Source organism: Anopheles funestus, chromosome 2RL (genome assembly GCF_943734845.2).
Source record: "Anopheles funestus chromosome 2RL, idAnoFuneDA-416_04, whole genome shotgun sequence".
Classification (NCBI taxonomy): Eukaryota; Metazoa; Arthropoda; class Insecta; order Diptera; family Culicidae; genus Anopheles; species Anopheles funestus.
Window position 1 is genome coordinate 28,597,448 of NC_064598.1, and position 17,776 is coordinate 28,615,223.

General features: G+C 38.4%; 2 protein-coding genes across 4 annotated transcripts in view; both read right to left on the bottom strand.

Moving 5' to 3' along the window:
• Nucleotides 1-17,776, bottom strand: part of LOC125766536 (uncharacterized) — a 138,128-nt gene that overhangs the window by 13,589 nt on the left and 106,763 nt on the right. The window lies entirely within an intron of this gene.
• Nucleotides 282-10,885, bottom strand: LOC125766559 (uncharacterized protein DDB_G0283357-like). The gene is made up of 2 exons (XM_049432624.1): nucleotides 10,163-10,885; nucleotides 282-3,025 (listed from the first exon to the last, which is right to left on the bottom strand). The coding sequence occupies exon 2, from the start codon at nucleotides 2,693-2,695 to the stop codon at nucleotides 1,814-1,816; it is 882 nt and encodes a 293-aa protein (XP_049288581.1). The 5' UTR covers nucleotides 2,696-3,025; nucleotides 10,163-10,885; the 3' UTR covers nucleotides 282-1,813.

A 17,776-nucleotide genomic window follows, 5' to 3' on the forward strand; every position in this document is an offset into this window, starting at 1 on the left:
TTACCGCACATCTTCGGCGCGTGTTGCATGTCTAATTCTTCCATCCATTTCAATGACTCACAATGAAACCAAATGTTTTCTCGAAAGACACACAATAAGACGATTAGCCGATGGCGTGTATAACTGGAAGCGCAACAGCTGAAATTGATCTCGATTCGTCATATGATGATATTCTGTTTATTTGAATTTGAAGCAAACAATCTTTGCAAGGGAAAAAGTGCGTAAGAAAAAAATGAGTCAGATCAAATTCATAAAGAGCCAAGAAATAATTAAAAGAAATAACATTGATGTCTGTCTTTTATGGCTTGCCTTTAATGCCATTCAAAGGAAGACTATGCGTGTGCTAAAATTTTTAATTATTAATTTTAATCTACAGTCTTTTCACATGAAATAAATGTTAACGTAGCAAACATATTTAAAACCAAAATATTTAAAATAAAAAGAAATTAAAGTAATAAAAATAAATTAAAAAAAATCGAATGATAAATGTAACGGTTAGTGAAACAACATGATCGTGAGATGATAAGCGTTTGTATTCAGCAGAATTGCATCTGCCACCACGTGGTGAAGCTTTGTGCTTTGTCCGTTACGATGCAATATTTTAAACATTTTAAAAGAGTAAAGTGTTTTTGCGTGTGCCATTAATGTGACGCCATTGTACTACGGTTGATTAGCGAACCATTGATTTGTCCCTAATTGTTCACCGTTGACGTGATGTGTGTTGATGATTTTAGAATGCAAGAAAACTGCGCTTAAGACATACTGCGTAATCAGGGGTTTTTTTTTGGGAAAATCGGAAACTGTGGGAAGAAGGATACCGGATGTCCACCTTTGCCGTGTAAGCAAACCAACCAAGCAGTGCCATAATTTGCCATTATTACGCGTGTACGTGTGTGTGTGTTTTTTTTCTGTTTGTTTGTTTGTTTTTTCATATGCGCCTCCATTCTTCAGTTCCATTTTGTCTGAAACGATTATCTACACATTCCTAATGTACTCATAAATCATGTTGCCTTTGTTGTAGAGTCTGGTTTTTATAGCACACCGATGAGTGTATGTAAATATTACATCTCTGCTTCTTCTGTTTGTCAACTACTTTTCTCTGTGTATGTGTATGTATGTCTGAGTATATACGTTTTTTTTTTATTTGTTGTTGTTGGTGTCCCACTTTCAAGATTATCCTTCCAAAACTTATTCCTCACTACACTTTGTCTCGGGAAGCTGTCCACTCTCGGCAATCGGAAAATACTCTGTGTCCAGGTCTTTTTCCAGCTCTGGCAGGACTGTTTCGAACCATTGCAAACAAACGATGGAACAACGCATTTACCACAGGCCACCACAGTAGTACCACGGTAAGCAAAAGTGTCCCTTTCGGGAAGTGGTACGGGAATCGTGCTATTGGTACAATCCGAAGGACTTAGCCAGAAGCGACCACTTGTGTGTAACACTGTACAAAGAAGTATGTTTTTGGTGCTTCTGTTTTCTTACTTTCTCTCTCTTTCTCTGGGTCTCTGGGTCTGTCCCTACTGTCCGTGCACAACACAATTGTTGCACCAATGCACCAGAGAAATTGACCATCATGTATTTTCCCCCCGTTTTTCATTGTGCCACTACTACTCATATTGTGATTTGCCTCCATTTGGAATGGAGATCTCGTTTGATCGTTGGCGTTTTCACAATTTTGCCACCGTTCACCCTGTTCCGTTCAGTTCCCCATCTTCAAGCATGTTTCTTCCATTTGCAATTCGTCCATCGTTCATCCCCGGTCAATTGGTCTTGCCTGCTTTGTAGTATCTGTCACTTGCTGGTTCTGCAACTAACTGGCCCGACTGCTACCGTGCCCATTGCCACTATTATTTACCGGCGACTGTTGCTGATGTTTCTGAGTGTGTTTTTTTGTGTAGTGTGATTGTTGCTGCTGCTGTTGTTGCATTGCCGGTGGCGTTAGTGGTGACGTTTGGGGTTGCTGATGGTGTTGGTGGTAGTAGTGTGATTTATTTGCATTATTATTCGCCTGATAGCGTCTGGCGATCGTGGGCGATTGTGCCGGTGATGTTTGTTTGCCATTTTGCACACTTTGCTGTTGTTTGGCAACATTACCACCACCACCACCACCACCATTCGTTGCCCCGATATGTGGCAAATGTCCACCGAGTGGTAAAGGTGGAAGCGGAGGCGGCGATGGAGAGGTGGGAGAACTTTCGCGCGAATCGGACCGGGCGGAACCGGTCGACGGGCGGTGAAAGGAAGGAGCGTGTGCCGGTGCCGTGGAGAGCATGTGTGCGGGCAGTGTCGCGGTGTTGGTTGGTGTTGGCAGAAGCAACATTTGTGATTGTGATTTGCTTTTCGTGTGCTTGGTGCTTGGTTTCGGGTCACCGTAGTTGGGAGATTCGAACAGCTCGCAGCTCAGCTTGCGGCCTGACTTGGCCGGCTTGACGGCGAGCTCCACGGTACCGGCTGGACTTCCGGCACCGTGGTGACTCGCCGCGGTGGTGGTAGTGTTGGGTGCAGTGGTATTACCGTTCGCGGACGGGCCACGTTCGTACTCGTTGCGCTTCGCATGTGACGAAGCTTTCGAGCGACCTTTCGAATGATTGCTGACGACGCCATTACCGATGCCATTCGCTTGGTTGGGGTGGTTAGTGTTGTTGTTGTTGGGGTTGTTGGGGTTGTTGTTGTTGTTGTTGCTGTTGTACATGTACTGGTGATGATGGTGAGGTGGATGATGGTGGCCAGATTTGCCCGTATAGTGATAGGTGGCATAGTGATTGTGTTGCTGTTGCTGTTGTTTGTGTGCTTTTTTGTGTTCGCTATCGTAGCTATGTTCGAGGCTGTGGCTTTGGCAGTCGTGCCGCGGATGATAGTAGTAAATGTCGTGATGGGTGTCACCGTCACCAATACCACTACCACTTGCGCGACTGCCGGCACCGCCAGATGCCGTTGCGGCCGGGGGCAACACCGGGGATACGGGCAGGTCGCGCTCCCGCTATGCTACGTGATTGCCGAATGTCCGCAGAACGGGCATCGTCTATAATTGGGGCGATAAGAGAGAGAGAGAGAGAGAGAGAGAGAGAAAGGAAGAGAAAGCGGAAGAGAAAACAGGGAAAGGGAAAAAAGAACACCATCAACACCAAGAAGCGTTAGAGAAAGGACAAAAAGAGAGAGAGAGAAAGAGAAAGAGAGAAAAGAGATTTTTGTGTATTAAAATTACGGCACTGTGTGTGTAGGGGTGTGTTACGGCACTGACAAATGGTGAAACAATGGCAAAAGTTGTTGCTAGATTGTGTATATATCCGTGTGTGTGTGTGTCTGTGTGAAAATTGTTTTCGGTGTTCGAAAAGGCGGTGGTTGAAAAATGAAAGCTTTAGAGTTTGCCGGGAATTGAAACCGGGACTATTTTCGTACAACGATAATGCCAGCAAATGAGAAAAGACAGAGAGTGAATGAAAAATGTTTGTTGATTAAAAAACACAAGAACAAAAGGCAAATGTTTGTTTGTTTTTTTTTTTGTATTGGTTTTGTTTCATTTGTGCAAAACCAATACTGAGCCGCATGCCGCTCCTTGTTGCAGAACGGATCATCCCGTTCTTAACCCAATGTTGTTGTTTTTTTGTCTCTTTTTTTGGGGTAAGAGGGTGGATGTACAGCAAAAGGGGTGAAATGTTTGGAATTTGTAGCTCTACCGGGCTGTAAGTAGACAGTGGTAGATATACAATCCAAGGCACAAAGTACGGCACACACAAAAGCGTAAAATTGGATAAAAATGTACACATACAACACACACACTGACTACGGTTGAATGGGCTGTGTAGTAACGGACGTGTGGGAAATATTTAGTAAAAGTATTTTTTTGTAGTTTTAGTAATTTTATTTTTTGCAGTCTCTGGTCCTGAATGTCTTTTGCAATCTGTAGTGTATGCAATTTGCTTTATTTTTATTATTTTGAAATAATTCAATCATGAAATAACACTTATAAAGATTGAATTTTTTAGATTATTTTATTTTACTAATTAGAAAAATGTTCTTATCAAGAAGTGTAAATAATGAAATAGTAAAATGCTTTTGAAACGCAACAAATTGCATACAGCTGTTTGATAAAAATGTTCTTTTTATTAAAATTGTCGTTTAAAATGTATAAGGTAGGTACTATTTGGAGTTCATTGACGTCTTACTCAGTCTTACTAGGTTAAAAATAGTTAACAAGAACTGAAACTGTCTAGTAGGATGTATTAAAAAAAGTTAGCATACAATCAGAACGTAGTAAAGGCAAGCACAAACATTTTTTTTTTTTGGTTTGAACAAGAAACGTTTACAGGCATGTACAAACTAGTGCACTAGCTTTCATTGAACAAAGGAAACAAGCAGAATAAAAGGAAAAACAGTTGTATGAGTGGTGTCAAACCGAAGTGTTAGGGAGAAGATGAAGAGCAAATGTAAAGTAATAAACACGTCACATGTAACACCAAACGTGATCGCGAACGAGCAACGAACAAACGAATATTTACAATCACGGCCCATGCCACACTCCGTGTCCTATCAATTGGCAGCACTTATTGCTTACGTATGCGCCTTCATCAGTGTCCAATGTCCTAATGGTTTATCAAATTTCAACCGATTTCGTTCAACCATATTCTTCGCAATTCTTATCATCAACGGCAATGGTAGTAAAAGTTGCATGCATGGCATTATAACGACATTAAAAAAGGTCCTCTGATGGGCAAGCTATCGGCAATAGAACGTGTCTCGATGATGTCTAGCTGGAGTACAGGATAGGATCGAGAATTCGTAACAGCGTGAACGGTCTTGCAGAAAAGTGTACATTTTTGCAGGAAGTCAATCTACATCCTGCCTGTTCTAACATTTTCCCAAACACTAGTAGAACACGCGCACTGATCGTTCATGATCGATTTTGGAACGGTTTACGATTACTGCCGTGAGTCAATGTTCTGTCGTGTGATTTTTTTTGCATGCAACACAGTCAATTCACATTTCACTGTGAATCACATCCATGGTGGATAGTTTCGATGGTTTTTTTTCTTGTCAGAAGTTTGTGGGAAGAAATGGAACTTTTCTTTGGTACATACGTGTGTGACAATTGTACTGTATGCCTACTTGCGCATTACAGAGCGTTACAAAATAATAGGTTCACTCAGTTATTTATATCTAGGGCCAAGATAAAGCCTCGGATTTTTTTTTCCAACGACGTCACAAATAAAATTTTGGTGTGCACAAAAAGTACTTGTCATACAAACAATTTATGAAAACAAAAATAATCGTGGAAATCTATGTTATGTCTAAAAATATAGACTCACATATGTTTTTTTTTTATATAAAAAATATAGATATAAGCATCGACATCTTAAAAAACCGTTTGAAGCCTTAACTGAACACAATTCTTTTTTTTTTCTTTTGTGGCATTCAGAACTCAAGAGGTCTTGCCCTGCCATTTGGAGCTTTCCTTGATTTCACTTTGCCGTAGCAGGATAGTCAGTTGTGTATCCTGCCGTAGCAGGATAGTTCCTATGTACAGAGGAACGGTCCGGTTGGAATTTGGACCATCACCCACCGTGAGGCACCAAAAACCAATGCAAATCATAGCAATAACGACCAAACAATGACGGTCAATCTCATGTACTAATTCTCATACTAGCCCTGTAAGGTCTACGACGAAGGGAACGGGATTTTTTCAAATTGTCACTTGAATGGAACAATCATATTGATTGACCAGTTGATGAGTGGACTATTTAATTTTTACTCAATTATCCACAACTTTTGCCACCATTTAATTGCAAACCATAGTGAGACTTAAATTTTAGAACATCGTCATTTACACAAAAGTGTAAAATTTTGTGTTTCATTTCTTTTGTTTAATGAAAAGTTTATATTAAAAGTAGAAAAAATATGTGTTATGTTATTTTAAAAAAAACTTGGATGCCTTTTAAGCCTTCGATAAAAAAAAAGGTTGCGAGTATAATTTTGTAACGCAGTGTCTTCTGCTTGACATAATCATAAGGCATCCAATATTATCATCATCGTCCTCATCATCATCATGATTGTTCGCTAGCACAAACACGACGATGGTCTGCAAGATGCTTATACGTTTTTTTTTTGGAAATGGCTCGTACGTGCATAAGAATTACACTCAATTGAGAATAGCTAGGCATGGGAAAGTTGATGCCAAACCGATAACGTTGCACGAATGTACGAACTTGAGAGCTTTCTTCACATACGGGGCAAAACATTCCGGTACGCAGTACGCAAGAGAGAGAGAGAGAAGAAAAATACAATTTCGTTTCGTTTATTTGAAAACGATTTCAACGTGGTCTGCCAGTCTGTCGTGGTGAGTGTCTCAAAGCTTCGATCAGAATCGCTTCGAATGTTTTGTACGCTGTTTTAATGCCATACGCTTCAAGTGAAGCAAAACAACAAGAAATGGTAACTACGAAACAATATTCTTTCTGGAACAGGGACGCAAGACGAGCGCAACACATCACATCACACGCAACCAAAAGCAACGAAAAAAAGCGCAACATCTGGTAACTTGCTTAGCAATTTCGCTTTCAGCAATCGGTGGAATGTGCCGCGGTAGCATGTACCGGTTTGGCAGGATGCTTTTAAGAATATTGACTTCCGACTATTGAATGGAGCCCGGGTAGCGAGAGCTAAAGAAAACTTGAGATCTCACCAAAAGTTGCCCTTTCCCTTTACGCACACACATATACGCCATAGTATTCAAGCAAACGTGCACAACTCAATTTGCGGAGGGCACGGTTGTACATATTTTTCAATTGCCATTTTGATCGTTTACGGTTAAGTTTCTGTCGTTTCACAACAGTAGCGTGGTACTGGGAGGGAGGTGGTGAGTTTGTAACATTGCATTTGTTAACGTCTCACTTTGGGATCTTTTCTTTTTTTAACAATCTATTTCGCTAGAAACATTTAAGAGAAAGTTTCTTGTACATTTGCAAAGACGTGAACAAAGCAGCAAAAAAAAATCAGTCATCATAAGTGTTTCTTCACTGAAAGCAATTTTTATTGCTTTTCCCGCGTATTTTTTTTTGTGCATCATAAAATCAATCTTTAGCTTTTCTGTATTTTTGGGAATCGAACTTTATTTTTTTTTTTTAGCACGATAGCACTCGTTATGCCACGCGCCTCTCACAATGTGTAAGGTGAAAGGCGAATTAAATCTGATGATGAAAGTTTTGCACGCCGAAAGCGTCCGGTGGAGATCGATAGATGTTTATGATTATTAGGAGAGGCGGAAATTATGTTTTGCACTCATTTAGTAGCGTTTGCCACACCAGCCACACCTGCCCTTAACATCAAATGTGATGGAAAACGCGAGCAGTACTTTTCATCGATTTAGAACCATGCGAACTGGCCGTTCGTCGTGCTATTATTAAAAGTATCAATTTTATTGCCCATGACTCGGCCACTTCCGGTCGGTAAATTGAACGGTCAATTTAGTGTAACGGCTTGCTCCATTTCCTCAGCAGCTGGTGGCAAAGGCGTGCGAACAGATTTGTAAGCCGTAAAAGCGTGGTTTGGGTAGAATATAAATCCCTAAGCAAGATTTCATTATTTAGTTGATCTAATTGGTAAACGATAGGAATGGCAAAAAGTTTAAAATGGAAAGAGACAAATAAGTTTCTTTAAGCAAAATTGGTTCTGTATCACTGAGAGCTCCTTTAAGAACACTGCACGGTGGGACAGAGGGTGGACATTTCGGGGTGGCTCCATTTCTACACGACAGGACCGATACAAAATCCCTTTCGGACTGTCTCCTCGAAGCAAGCAGTGGTCCCATAGAGATATGTTTGTCATTGACATCAACGGTGTATTTTATCGATGAAAATACATTATAAATGCAAAGATATTTTACCAGGAAAAAAGTAAATAATAAAGCAGTATTTAATTATTTATTCTGTACTGTCCCACCATACGCTTTTTTAGAAATTTTAATGCCTCGTCCTTAATGCGAAGCTTATTAACGTAAAATGTTTTAATTCCACTCCATAATGATCTTCATTTTCTTCACAAAACCAATGACAGGAAAGAATAAATTACACGCTAATCTTATGAAAACGCCAACACCAATGGTAAGTCGTTCATAAAGACGTGTTGAAGATTATTAACAAAACGAGCGTCTTATTTGCAACAGCTTATAAGCTTAACGAAATAACTATAAAAAAGACCTCCGGGTTTCTCCTGTTTTATATGTGTTTTTTCTTTCCTTCAATGCACATGAATAAGTGTATTTTTTAACGTTTCACGTTTTAAAAAATGAATATACAGTCCGATTCTCCGCACAGTCTGACTCTTCAAAAAGGATAATGCGAAAATAATTACTTAATTTGAAGAAGCTTCACCAAAAGCTTATAATTTGTAGACGAAACAAAAGAAGCACCAGCGAACCGTGCACCCGCGCAAATAAGATTATGGTTTATCTGGTACCGCTATCTGCCTAGAGTGTGCTGCAAATATTTGCTTCTGTTTGCCATCCAAAAAGGGCACAAAGGGAAACAGTATGGACCTACAAACATTTTGTATTTTTTTCGTTTTTAAAATCCCACCATTTCGAAGCTCAACCATCTCACGGGCGCGTGCGAAGTCATGGTCTTGGAAAGCATAATATCGGTCGAGTGGCATGAAACATGATTATAAATGTACTGTATGGTACGTAAGTACCGGTACCCAAGACCCTATGCATACGGGCAACGTTTACCGACGCGGTTGAAGACTTATGGAACGGCTCTGTCGCTTTCAGTTCTAAGGCAAGCTAAACGGTTTGGCGGACTGTTGTTTGTGTAAATTGTTTCTTGCTCCTGTGTAAGACCTGTGTTTTTCAAGCAGCGCTACTGTTTTATTCCAAATGGAACAAAACCATATGTTAAACGCGTGGGAGTGTGTTTATGGCAAAAGGGAACGGTTGCGTTGGTTTTGTAGCGAGAAAAACCACCAAGCTCAATTGTAGTGACAATAATCATAAAAGTACACCCTAGGAGAAATGTGTATTTTTAAATGGCTATTCATCGTCATGATTGTAAAGATTGTAAAGATGATGCAGTCGTAGTCGCGTCGCTTTTATAGCATACAATAATCACCACTCAGACAGCTTATCTTACTTCTGTCCTTCCCTAGAGTCTTTCAAAAATTAGTCAACCATCTGTTTCGGAATGGAGGAGTTGTCAGTTTGAATTATTTCGTCTAGACGGTAATATTATTTTGTTTGTAAAGCTGACAGCCCAACAACGACTATGAGCTGTTGTTAAATTAGAATATAAATCACACCACTTGTTGTACTTGATTAACATTGATTATATAAAATAGTAGAACGTGAAATGAAGTTGAAAAGAGGTGCATATCGAACATAAAGTGCAGCGTATTTAAAGTGCATGTGAGCTTTGTTTGGAAAATGCAGATGCGAATAAGAGGCATACAGGTGAAAAGATAGGTAGAAAAAAGGTTTGGCAAAGGAATGCAGGGCAGCCAGGTAAACCAGTTTATGCGGGGAAAATCATTGGGTTTTGCGCACTAAGAAAAGGTTACAATCATCAGCGTCAACGGCATCCATTAACATCGCTATGTTTAACTCGATAAAAATATGGTTTCCTATGTAAAAGTTATCTAGAAAAGGCATTTGCAGTATGTCTAGCGTTGCATTCCGTTGAAATGTTTCTTTTTTAATTGTGTTTTGTTTTTGTTTCCACTAATGTGTGCGTTTGGCTGTGTTGGTGTGGTTTGGTTTCATTATTTTCTTTGAGCACAATTCCGTTGTTAAGATGGGCAATCGGATCGCTTTTTTGGATAGGATTCATCCTCTGATGTATCTTCCCCTGTACTAAATTACAAATGGCATGTGCTAAGATGAGTTGTGTGTAGTTGTGATGGATGAAAGTGATTAAAAAACGGTTAGTGAGGTGAATGAAACTCATACGTGTTCAAAGTTCATCTAGGTTAAAAGATTGACACAAACATAAAAACTAAAGAGTAATACAACGACAAGATGCAAAGTGGTTGGTAGATTATAATAAAATATTTATATATATATAGATATATGTGTATATGTATATAGCAAAATTGGACAAATGCTTGAACAAACAGAAAAAGCCAAAAAAGTTGCGCACACTAGTATCAGAATAAAAAACATATTAAACAATACCTTCAGCATCACTCATCAAGACCGTTAGCCAAAAATTGCGGGGGAAGAATAGAAAAAAGGAACAGAAACTGATCAAAACGGAACGGAACTTGGGTAGTGGTGAACCATAACCGAAAGTATGCAGTATGCAGAAGAGGTTTTGTTGTTTTTTTTTGTTATTTCCGAGTGTGTATTATATTTATATATTTATATTGATATTTGCGTGAGCAGGCTAGCAAAATGACATTCATCATGTATCACAAAACTGTCATGTCCAAAATGCCACAGAGCAAAACTAAATCATTGCGTATAAACAAAAAAAAACACAATCAAACCGATAAACAAAATACAGAACAAATAACAGAAAAGAAAACACCTAGAAAAACACATTTCCATTTGCTTTTACCAATCTTGTGAAATGGTTTTGTTTTTGTTTTTGCACACAGTTCTATAATAAAAAGAAAAAAAACCCAAAACCGTTCATTTGCTTGTGAAATATTGAAAAAAAAGAAAACCAAAAAAACGTTCCAAACGTTACATACCCGTCCATACAAACACAAACAAAAGGTATAATCATCGGAATACTGAAAGATGGTGCAAAATAGTGCAGTCAACCAATACACAGACACAGAACAAGTCGATCATATCCACTTTCATAATGCGTACCGGAACAAAGTGTAGTAGTAGTAGTAAGTAGAGATAAGTAGGATACAATTTTTGGCGCATCCAAACCGGACTTTACTCTTGCTAAACGGTCTATTCAACATCATAACGCAAACAGTCGTTCCAGTAAGATAAACGAAAGACGAACCAACGCAAAAGACGATTTGCATACAGATGTGAACAAAACAAAAAGAAGAAAACAACAGGAACAAGACAGAACTCAGCAACCGAGCAGCATTTATTACCATCATCCATCACCAGCAATAATTATTTGTGTACGATCAATCATTCAATCAAAACCAATAGCAACAAGTGTGTGTGTGGGTGTGTGGATGGTTAAGTGTATGTGTGTGTTTGTATCAATCAGCATCATTGTCCTTTCATCCATCATGTTTATGGTGGGGAGCTTGTTGTAAATTCGAAACACAACGCCTAAAATCAACGACACTTAGTATTGATAAATATATATACGCCATTCGCAACTAATTAATCTGAACGAAATGGAAAATTTAAAAATACAACAAAAAAAAACCGATACAAAACATGTTCAAACTGATATGGTGAAAACGTGGACATAATTGAACGCAAGAGCATACAACGCAACCAGTGAAACAGGACAGAAAAAAACGTACGCATAAAGAGAGATGCAATGTGAAATGAAAGGAAAACGAGAAGAACTAAAACACCCATCCGAACAAACTTTTCGCGCGGGCACGCTAGATCGTAAACGTTAATGGCAGCCCAGAGAAGGAAAGAGAAAGGAACACAAACAACAGTCCATAAACAGTAATGTGTGAAACATATCGGTGGAGCTAACGTATGAAACAAAACAAACAAAGTGGGCAACATTCTAACAAAGAGGTAGCAGCTGGACATGAGATGTTGAGGAAAATGGATTCCATAACGTAAAGGAAACATAAAAACAATACAATGTTTAATACAGACTTGAATGAAAACTATAGACAGACAGTGAACTATTGATAGTTGGTAAAGACCGAGAGAGAGAGAGAGAGAGAGAGAGAGAGAGTGAGTGAAAAAGAGAGCAAAAAGAAGAGGAGCTCCATATCATGACAAGAAAAGAAAATGTGATAATGACATGGGAGAAAGAAAGAAACTAAATTACTATCAGTAAATCAATCAATCAATCAATCAGTCAGAATATCAGAACAAACGGATGCTCGGCAGCTGGATGCGATTTTTGTCATACAATATGTATATGTTTATATGTTTGTGTGTGTATGTTTAAGTGTTATTATATATATAGATAGAGAGAATCAAACCCAGAACAATCCATTCACAAGAACAAATATATGTATATATATGTATGTATATAAGAAAGTATTTATAGAGTCACAATTGTAAAAGAAAAAACAAAACAGAAAGAGAAACTCATGAATCAAAAGGCCATTCTAATACAGTTCGCACTCATTCTGTCGCAGTCTTTAATTACCCAACTATATAATATATATGTATATATATATTTTTTTGTTTTGTTTTACGTGCGTGTATATATAGATGTATAAATTTTTCATACTTTCATACTCAAGTAAATTCTTTAGTTTTAGTTCGGTTTTTGTTTTTTTGTTTTGTAGTTGTAGTGGAGTTTTTTTTGTTTGCTTCTTCGTTCAGTTGTCTGCTAGGAAAATTGGTTTTGTGTTATGTCCTTTGTTTGCTTATGTTTTTCTACGTTTTCGTTTGCATGTTTTTTTCTGATAGAAGGTGCCGCATAGATATTGATTTCGATGCATTCGAAGTTTCGGGGTAGCATTCCATTGTAGTGTGTAGTGTAGTGCACTGGACATGGGTGTACGGTATTGCTGTGTATGTTTTCACTTTACGTTTCGTGTTCTGTTGGCAGAGGATTGTTTAGCAAATGCAAGTAACAAAAATATCGATCATTGTAAGCATTGATCAGGTGAAGCATGATGTGTGTATGCTCTGTATCAGATTTGATCGGTAGTAGAATAACAAATGTCTGTTGTTTGTAGTGCAAGTACTGCAAAAGTACTGCCACCCCGGGAAGTAACCCAGAAGAAAGAATGCATGAACGAGCGAGTGTACGTGTACGGAAGCATGTTTTGTTGAATAGAAATTAAAATGTTTTAAACACACAATAACTTAAACAAAATAAAAGACACGAATCGTTGCAACACGCCTTCCACAAACGGGTCATTCGAGTGTACCAAACATTCGGCTATTAGGTGAGTTTTGTGAGTGATGATCAAACGAGACAGAAAATGGTTGCTTTAAACGGTAAAGTATTTTATGCACAAGATGCATCGGATATTTACGATATGTTATCGTTTCCATTGAGTCATCTGCACTTTCTTCTTTGTAGTTTATAAAAGTTTGTGAAGGGGGAAAACATGAATTAAAGAAACAAAAATTTCTACGACAAATGAATCATTTGGTTAACAAATAAGCAAAAATAATTATGTATTTTAGTGCAGATAACGTCTCCACTTTAAAATGAAATTATAAGTAAATTAAAGCTAAAGTATGCTTTATCAAGTATACTCAGCATGATTTGAAATTTATATTTCAATTATATTTAATTTATATTTATAACACATTTTTTTGAAGCTTAAGGATTCAGGAACAAATGATAAACTTTTAACATACGCTGTAAGTAAGCAAAAGTTGAAAAATATCCAAATTTAAATAATTTTGTTCCAATTTTAAACGCTCGCCATTTTGTCTAAAACTAAAATTTTCCAACTCTTTATCGTTATGGAAAAATCATCTTTCAAATCGTTTATAAATTTTGGATTGCAATTATTTTAATAAAACTCTTATAGGTGCCGTAAAATCTGAGTTTTTTATCTCGGTCCGGAAAAATATTTATAAACATTAAATATTTTTTTCACTATATCTTCAAACAACTTCTATGAACTAGTATGATAGTACAAGTAGTACAAGTGTATGTCTACTAAAAGGCCAATAAAAAGCACCTGCATTTGCTTACTTTGCATATGGCTGACTATGTTGATCTTAATAAAAAAATGTAATAATGTTATCCAAGACCGGTAGACCGTCGTTTTACACAGCATACCGTAAAATGCCATCTGTTAGCGATAGCGAGTTCATACTCCCATTGCGAAATGTTGTAACTACTCAGATGCAATATACCTTCGTTGACAAAATGAGCAAAATGGTGAATCTTATTACCACACTGTACCAGCGAGCTACATAATTAACGTACGACTACTAATAGAGACATAGTTCAAATATGCATGTAATATTAAAATTTGCAGTGGATAGGGAAATTATTAAAGTTCTCCCCATTACCAAATTCTTGAAATGGAAAAAATAATCATAACCGCTAGAAAGCGTTCGAAGGAAGTTGAAAATGTCGCCACATATGAAAGCTCTTAAAGAGCATGTTCAGTACTTTCTTTTTTCCTCCCTTTCTCTCTCTCTGTGAGTCACGTAATAGCACTGGAACGAACGAAAAGTTCATTTCCTGCAAAGTTGCCACGGACCTGCCACTTGCCGTGTAGTAGTCGTGTCCCATTGATATAAGCTTTTGCAGCAAGCATCAGTACCAAAAACGGATAATCTACATGGACAGTGTTTCATCCATTTCTATCTGGTGCCGTCAACGGTACTGGCGGCTTTTAAATCATTGCACAAACCGTACAACGGACGAATGTTCGTGCCACGTTTGGACGGGTGTGTGCTTTCCCTCAATTCAATGCCCACTTTGCCTGGGTGCAAGGTATGGACGAACCAAGAGAAGCAGCAAAAAAAAAAAAGAAAATGGAGAGGATTAGCGAGGCAATGCACGGATCTGGAAGTGGAAATGTACGCTCGCGCGTTATAATCTCTCTTTATTTATGCTGACACTCGATGTCATAAATTTGAGTCTTAGCTCAAACGACGATATGTTTCAGCGTACAGTCGGCTTGATGGGTTCGTCTACAAACCGTACGGCTTCTGCCGTTGCCTCAGTTTGGAATGTTAGCTTTCAACAAAGCGTAGTCAGGAGTAGAAGTGTCTGTTGGACTTGATCGGTCGAATGTTTGTAATTTTTTTCCCACCCCCATTTTCTTCATTCTTCTGAACCGGTCTGCATAGCGTACCGGTGTGCTAGCTAGCGCATTGAGATTCCGGATTCACAACCGTTCGCTGTGTAAATCCATCCCGCTTGTGTTGTGCGAAACGAACGAATGCCACACATGGTTGCAAAATGCCAGGCAGAGGATGGTATAAGAATATGTGTACCTTAAATGATATGCATATGTTTACATGAGTGAAAGACTTTTGTCACCTCCATTTTGCACTCGTTCGTAATGTTTTGAATGTAGTTTATTGCTTTCTTCGATACTCACCGACACAGCGTGTACGGTTTGGTGCCGCATACCGAATATTTTTTTATATTAAAAAAAACGAACAGAAGGAAAGAGCGCAAGGTTGATGAAATAAATATGTTTTCAGTTGTGGTTGTGACACTTTTTTTTGTTGTGTTACCAATTTACGGTAAACATCTGTCATGCAAAGCAATAAAAATTCAAATCTGTCAAAGTTGTTATCGATTGTAATGTTTCCTTTTTGCTCGTATCGTTCTTTTTTTACCAAATAGTACTCCACGTGTCCGTAAAACGACAAAAAAAGTTTATTTTTAAAGTTCATGTATGACGGAACTCGTCGAAGCTATTCATCCAATTCCTTAGCAACATGCAGAATAGCCAATGGAGACGCCTGGTTATTCTTATGAAGGCGCCTGGTTATGATGATGGAGGCGCCTGGTGCCTTGTAGCATACCCAACCGCTGTGTTGTTGAAATAAGTGCCCAATGCTTTAAGGTGGTAATGATGAAACTTTCTCTATTTTTACCAACCATACGTTGATACATACACACACATAACTATCCACAACACTAGGCTTGGGTGAGAGTATTTTTCGCACTGCCTTTTTCATTTCATTCAAACGTTTTCCAGTGCTCTCAATATGTGCAATGCTATTGGAATGGAGATTGAAAGCAGCAGAAGCAGTAGGTAAAATGTTCTTTTCCACAAAAGCAAATGGTTGCGTTCGAAGAAGCGCATCGGAGAAAGAAATTTGCATAATCTCGTTAGCGGATATAGCGTGTGTATAAAGCACTTCATGTTCGTTTGTGTACTTTATTTTTTAAAACATCTCCTTTCCCAGAAGTGTGCATACATTTGTTATGCATTTTTAGCAAAACATGAGTATTCCCAAAGGATGTAGACAACATTTGGGTATCGTACAGCAATTATGAATAGTTTTAGCGGCGTTCGTTCGTTATTCTTCTGCCAAAACCATGACGTGATGTAGTGTATGCCATATCGGGTGTGGCAGTGAATTATTTATCACTTGAATTAGCCGTACACGGGTTTATTTTCGGAAATCTTACTACGGAAAAATATGGATATATTTACTTAAACAAATTTTAATGCAAGCAGTTTTAATATAAATTACAAAATGAGTAACAAATAAGAATGCAATAAATAAAATCGGAAACCATTTTACTTTCATAGCAAAGATGAGTGCAGCTGACTCTTTTTCAACGATCGGTGCCTGTTGGATTGTGTGAAGTTGGTTGCGATGGGATTGACAAAACAAAACCCATAAATGTTAAATGTAAAACAGCACTCAGGATGCAAATAGGACAAACTGGAAAGCATACGTATGAAAAAAAAAATACAAACCCACAAATCAGATAAACACATTAACAAAAAAACTGCTACATAGTGGAAACATTCGTGAAATTCAACACGTGTGTGTGTGTGGGGTGAAAATCGCAAACACAAACACAAAGGTAACAACGGGTGAACCATCCAAAACAAACAGTTAAAACCAAAACACAAACACAGGAGACAAGATAGAGATATACCGTGAGGTTAGGTGAGCGATGATGGTTGCATATGAAGGGATGATGATGGTTAACGATGGTTTTTGTATCGATGGACGTTGATGGGCAACGAATGATCATCATCGATGTGTTGTGACGTTGGGGTGATGGGCGAGGGTGAATGAGTTTCGAATCGCCGTCGGTTGATTGCGCAGGCGCTTATGTGTTCTTATCGGTTCTAATACGTGCGTTTGGGATTTTGTATGTATGACGAGGGAAAAAAATAAAACAAGATCGAAGATGATAGTTTGTGGTAGTTGTCGTTATGACCTCGTTGGTCGGTAGTAGCATTCGGCGTTGATTGGAATGTTGTTGATTGTGAGAAGGGAATGATAACAAATAAGAGAATGCTTTATAAAAAAGGTTCGTTAACGTGGAGAAGTGGCAGTAGGTGGTAATTGTAATTAGGAAAAAAACGGAAAAATTCCGGAATCCTTTCCCGCTCGCTAGACAGATATTGAAAAACGGTGCCATTCATAAGAAAATGCCAAAGGACAATGCTCGTTCAAATAGCAAAAAAACACAGCCATTATAAAAAAGAACGAGTGAGAGAGATTGAAATGAAATAAATGAAGTTTCAGCGAGTAGCGCGCTGTTAGTTGTCACGGCAAGGATAAAAAAGTAACGAGATTATAGAGAAAAATAGTACGAAAAAAACGATCAACAAAAGAGCAGCTCATGTTGCAACATTGAGCATTGAAACAAACACAAACAAAAAAACCGTAGCACATGACAGACAATCTCGGTAATTTTCACTCCTTTCTGGTAATCGAAATTTTCGCTCGATCTACCCATTCTTCGGTGCTTTGTTGCCGATTCCGATTCGGCTTTTCTTTGGAGCATTTGCTTTTGTACCATGCCATTCCATGCTCAGCATGAATCATGAGATAATTTTTAATCTTTTTTGCCTCTCCTTCCCCGGCTTCCAATTGAAGCCACCATTTTATTGGCCTGATTGCAATCTGATTGGCAAACGGGTAAAAAGAATTGGGAACCATTTTTCTGTTCCATTCTGCACATTCCACTGTTCCGGTACATGCGGAACAGGGTGTAACAGGAAGGGAACAATTTAATCGCGTTAGTTCAGGGATGATTTT

What these genes read in the sequence shown, in the direction of transcription:
- LOC125766559 (XM_049432624.1), bottom strand. Translation starts at nt 2,695, where the DNA reads ATGTACAACAGCAACAACAACAACAACAACCCCAACAACCCCAACAAC.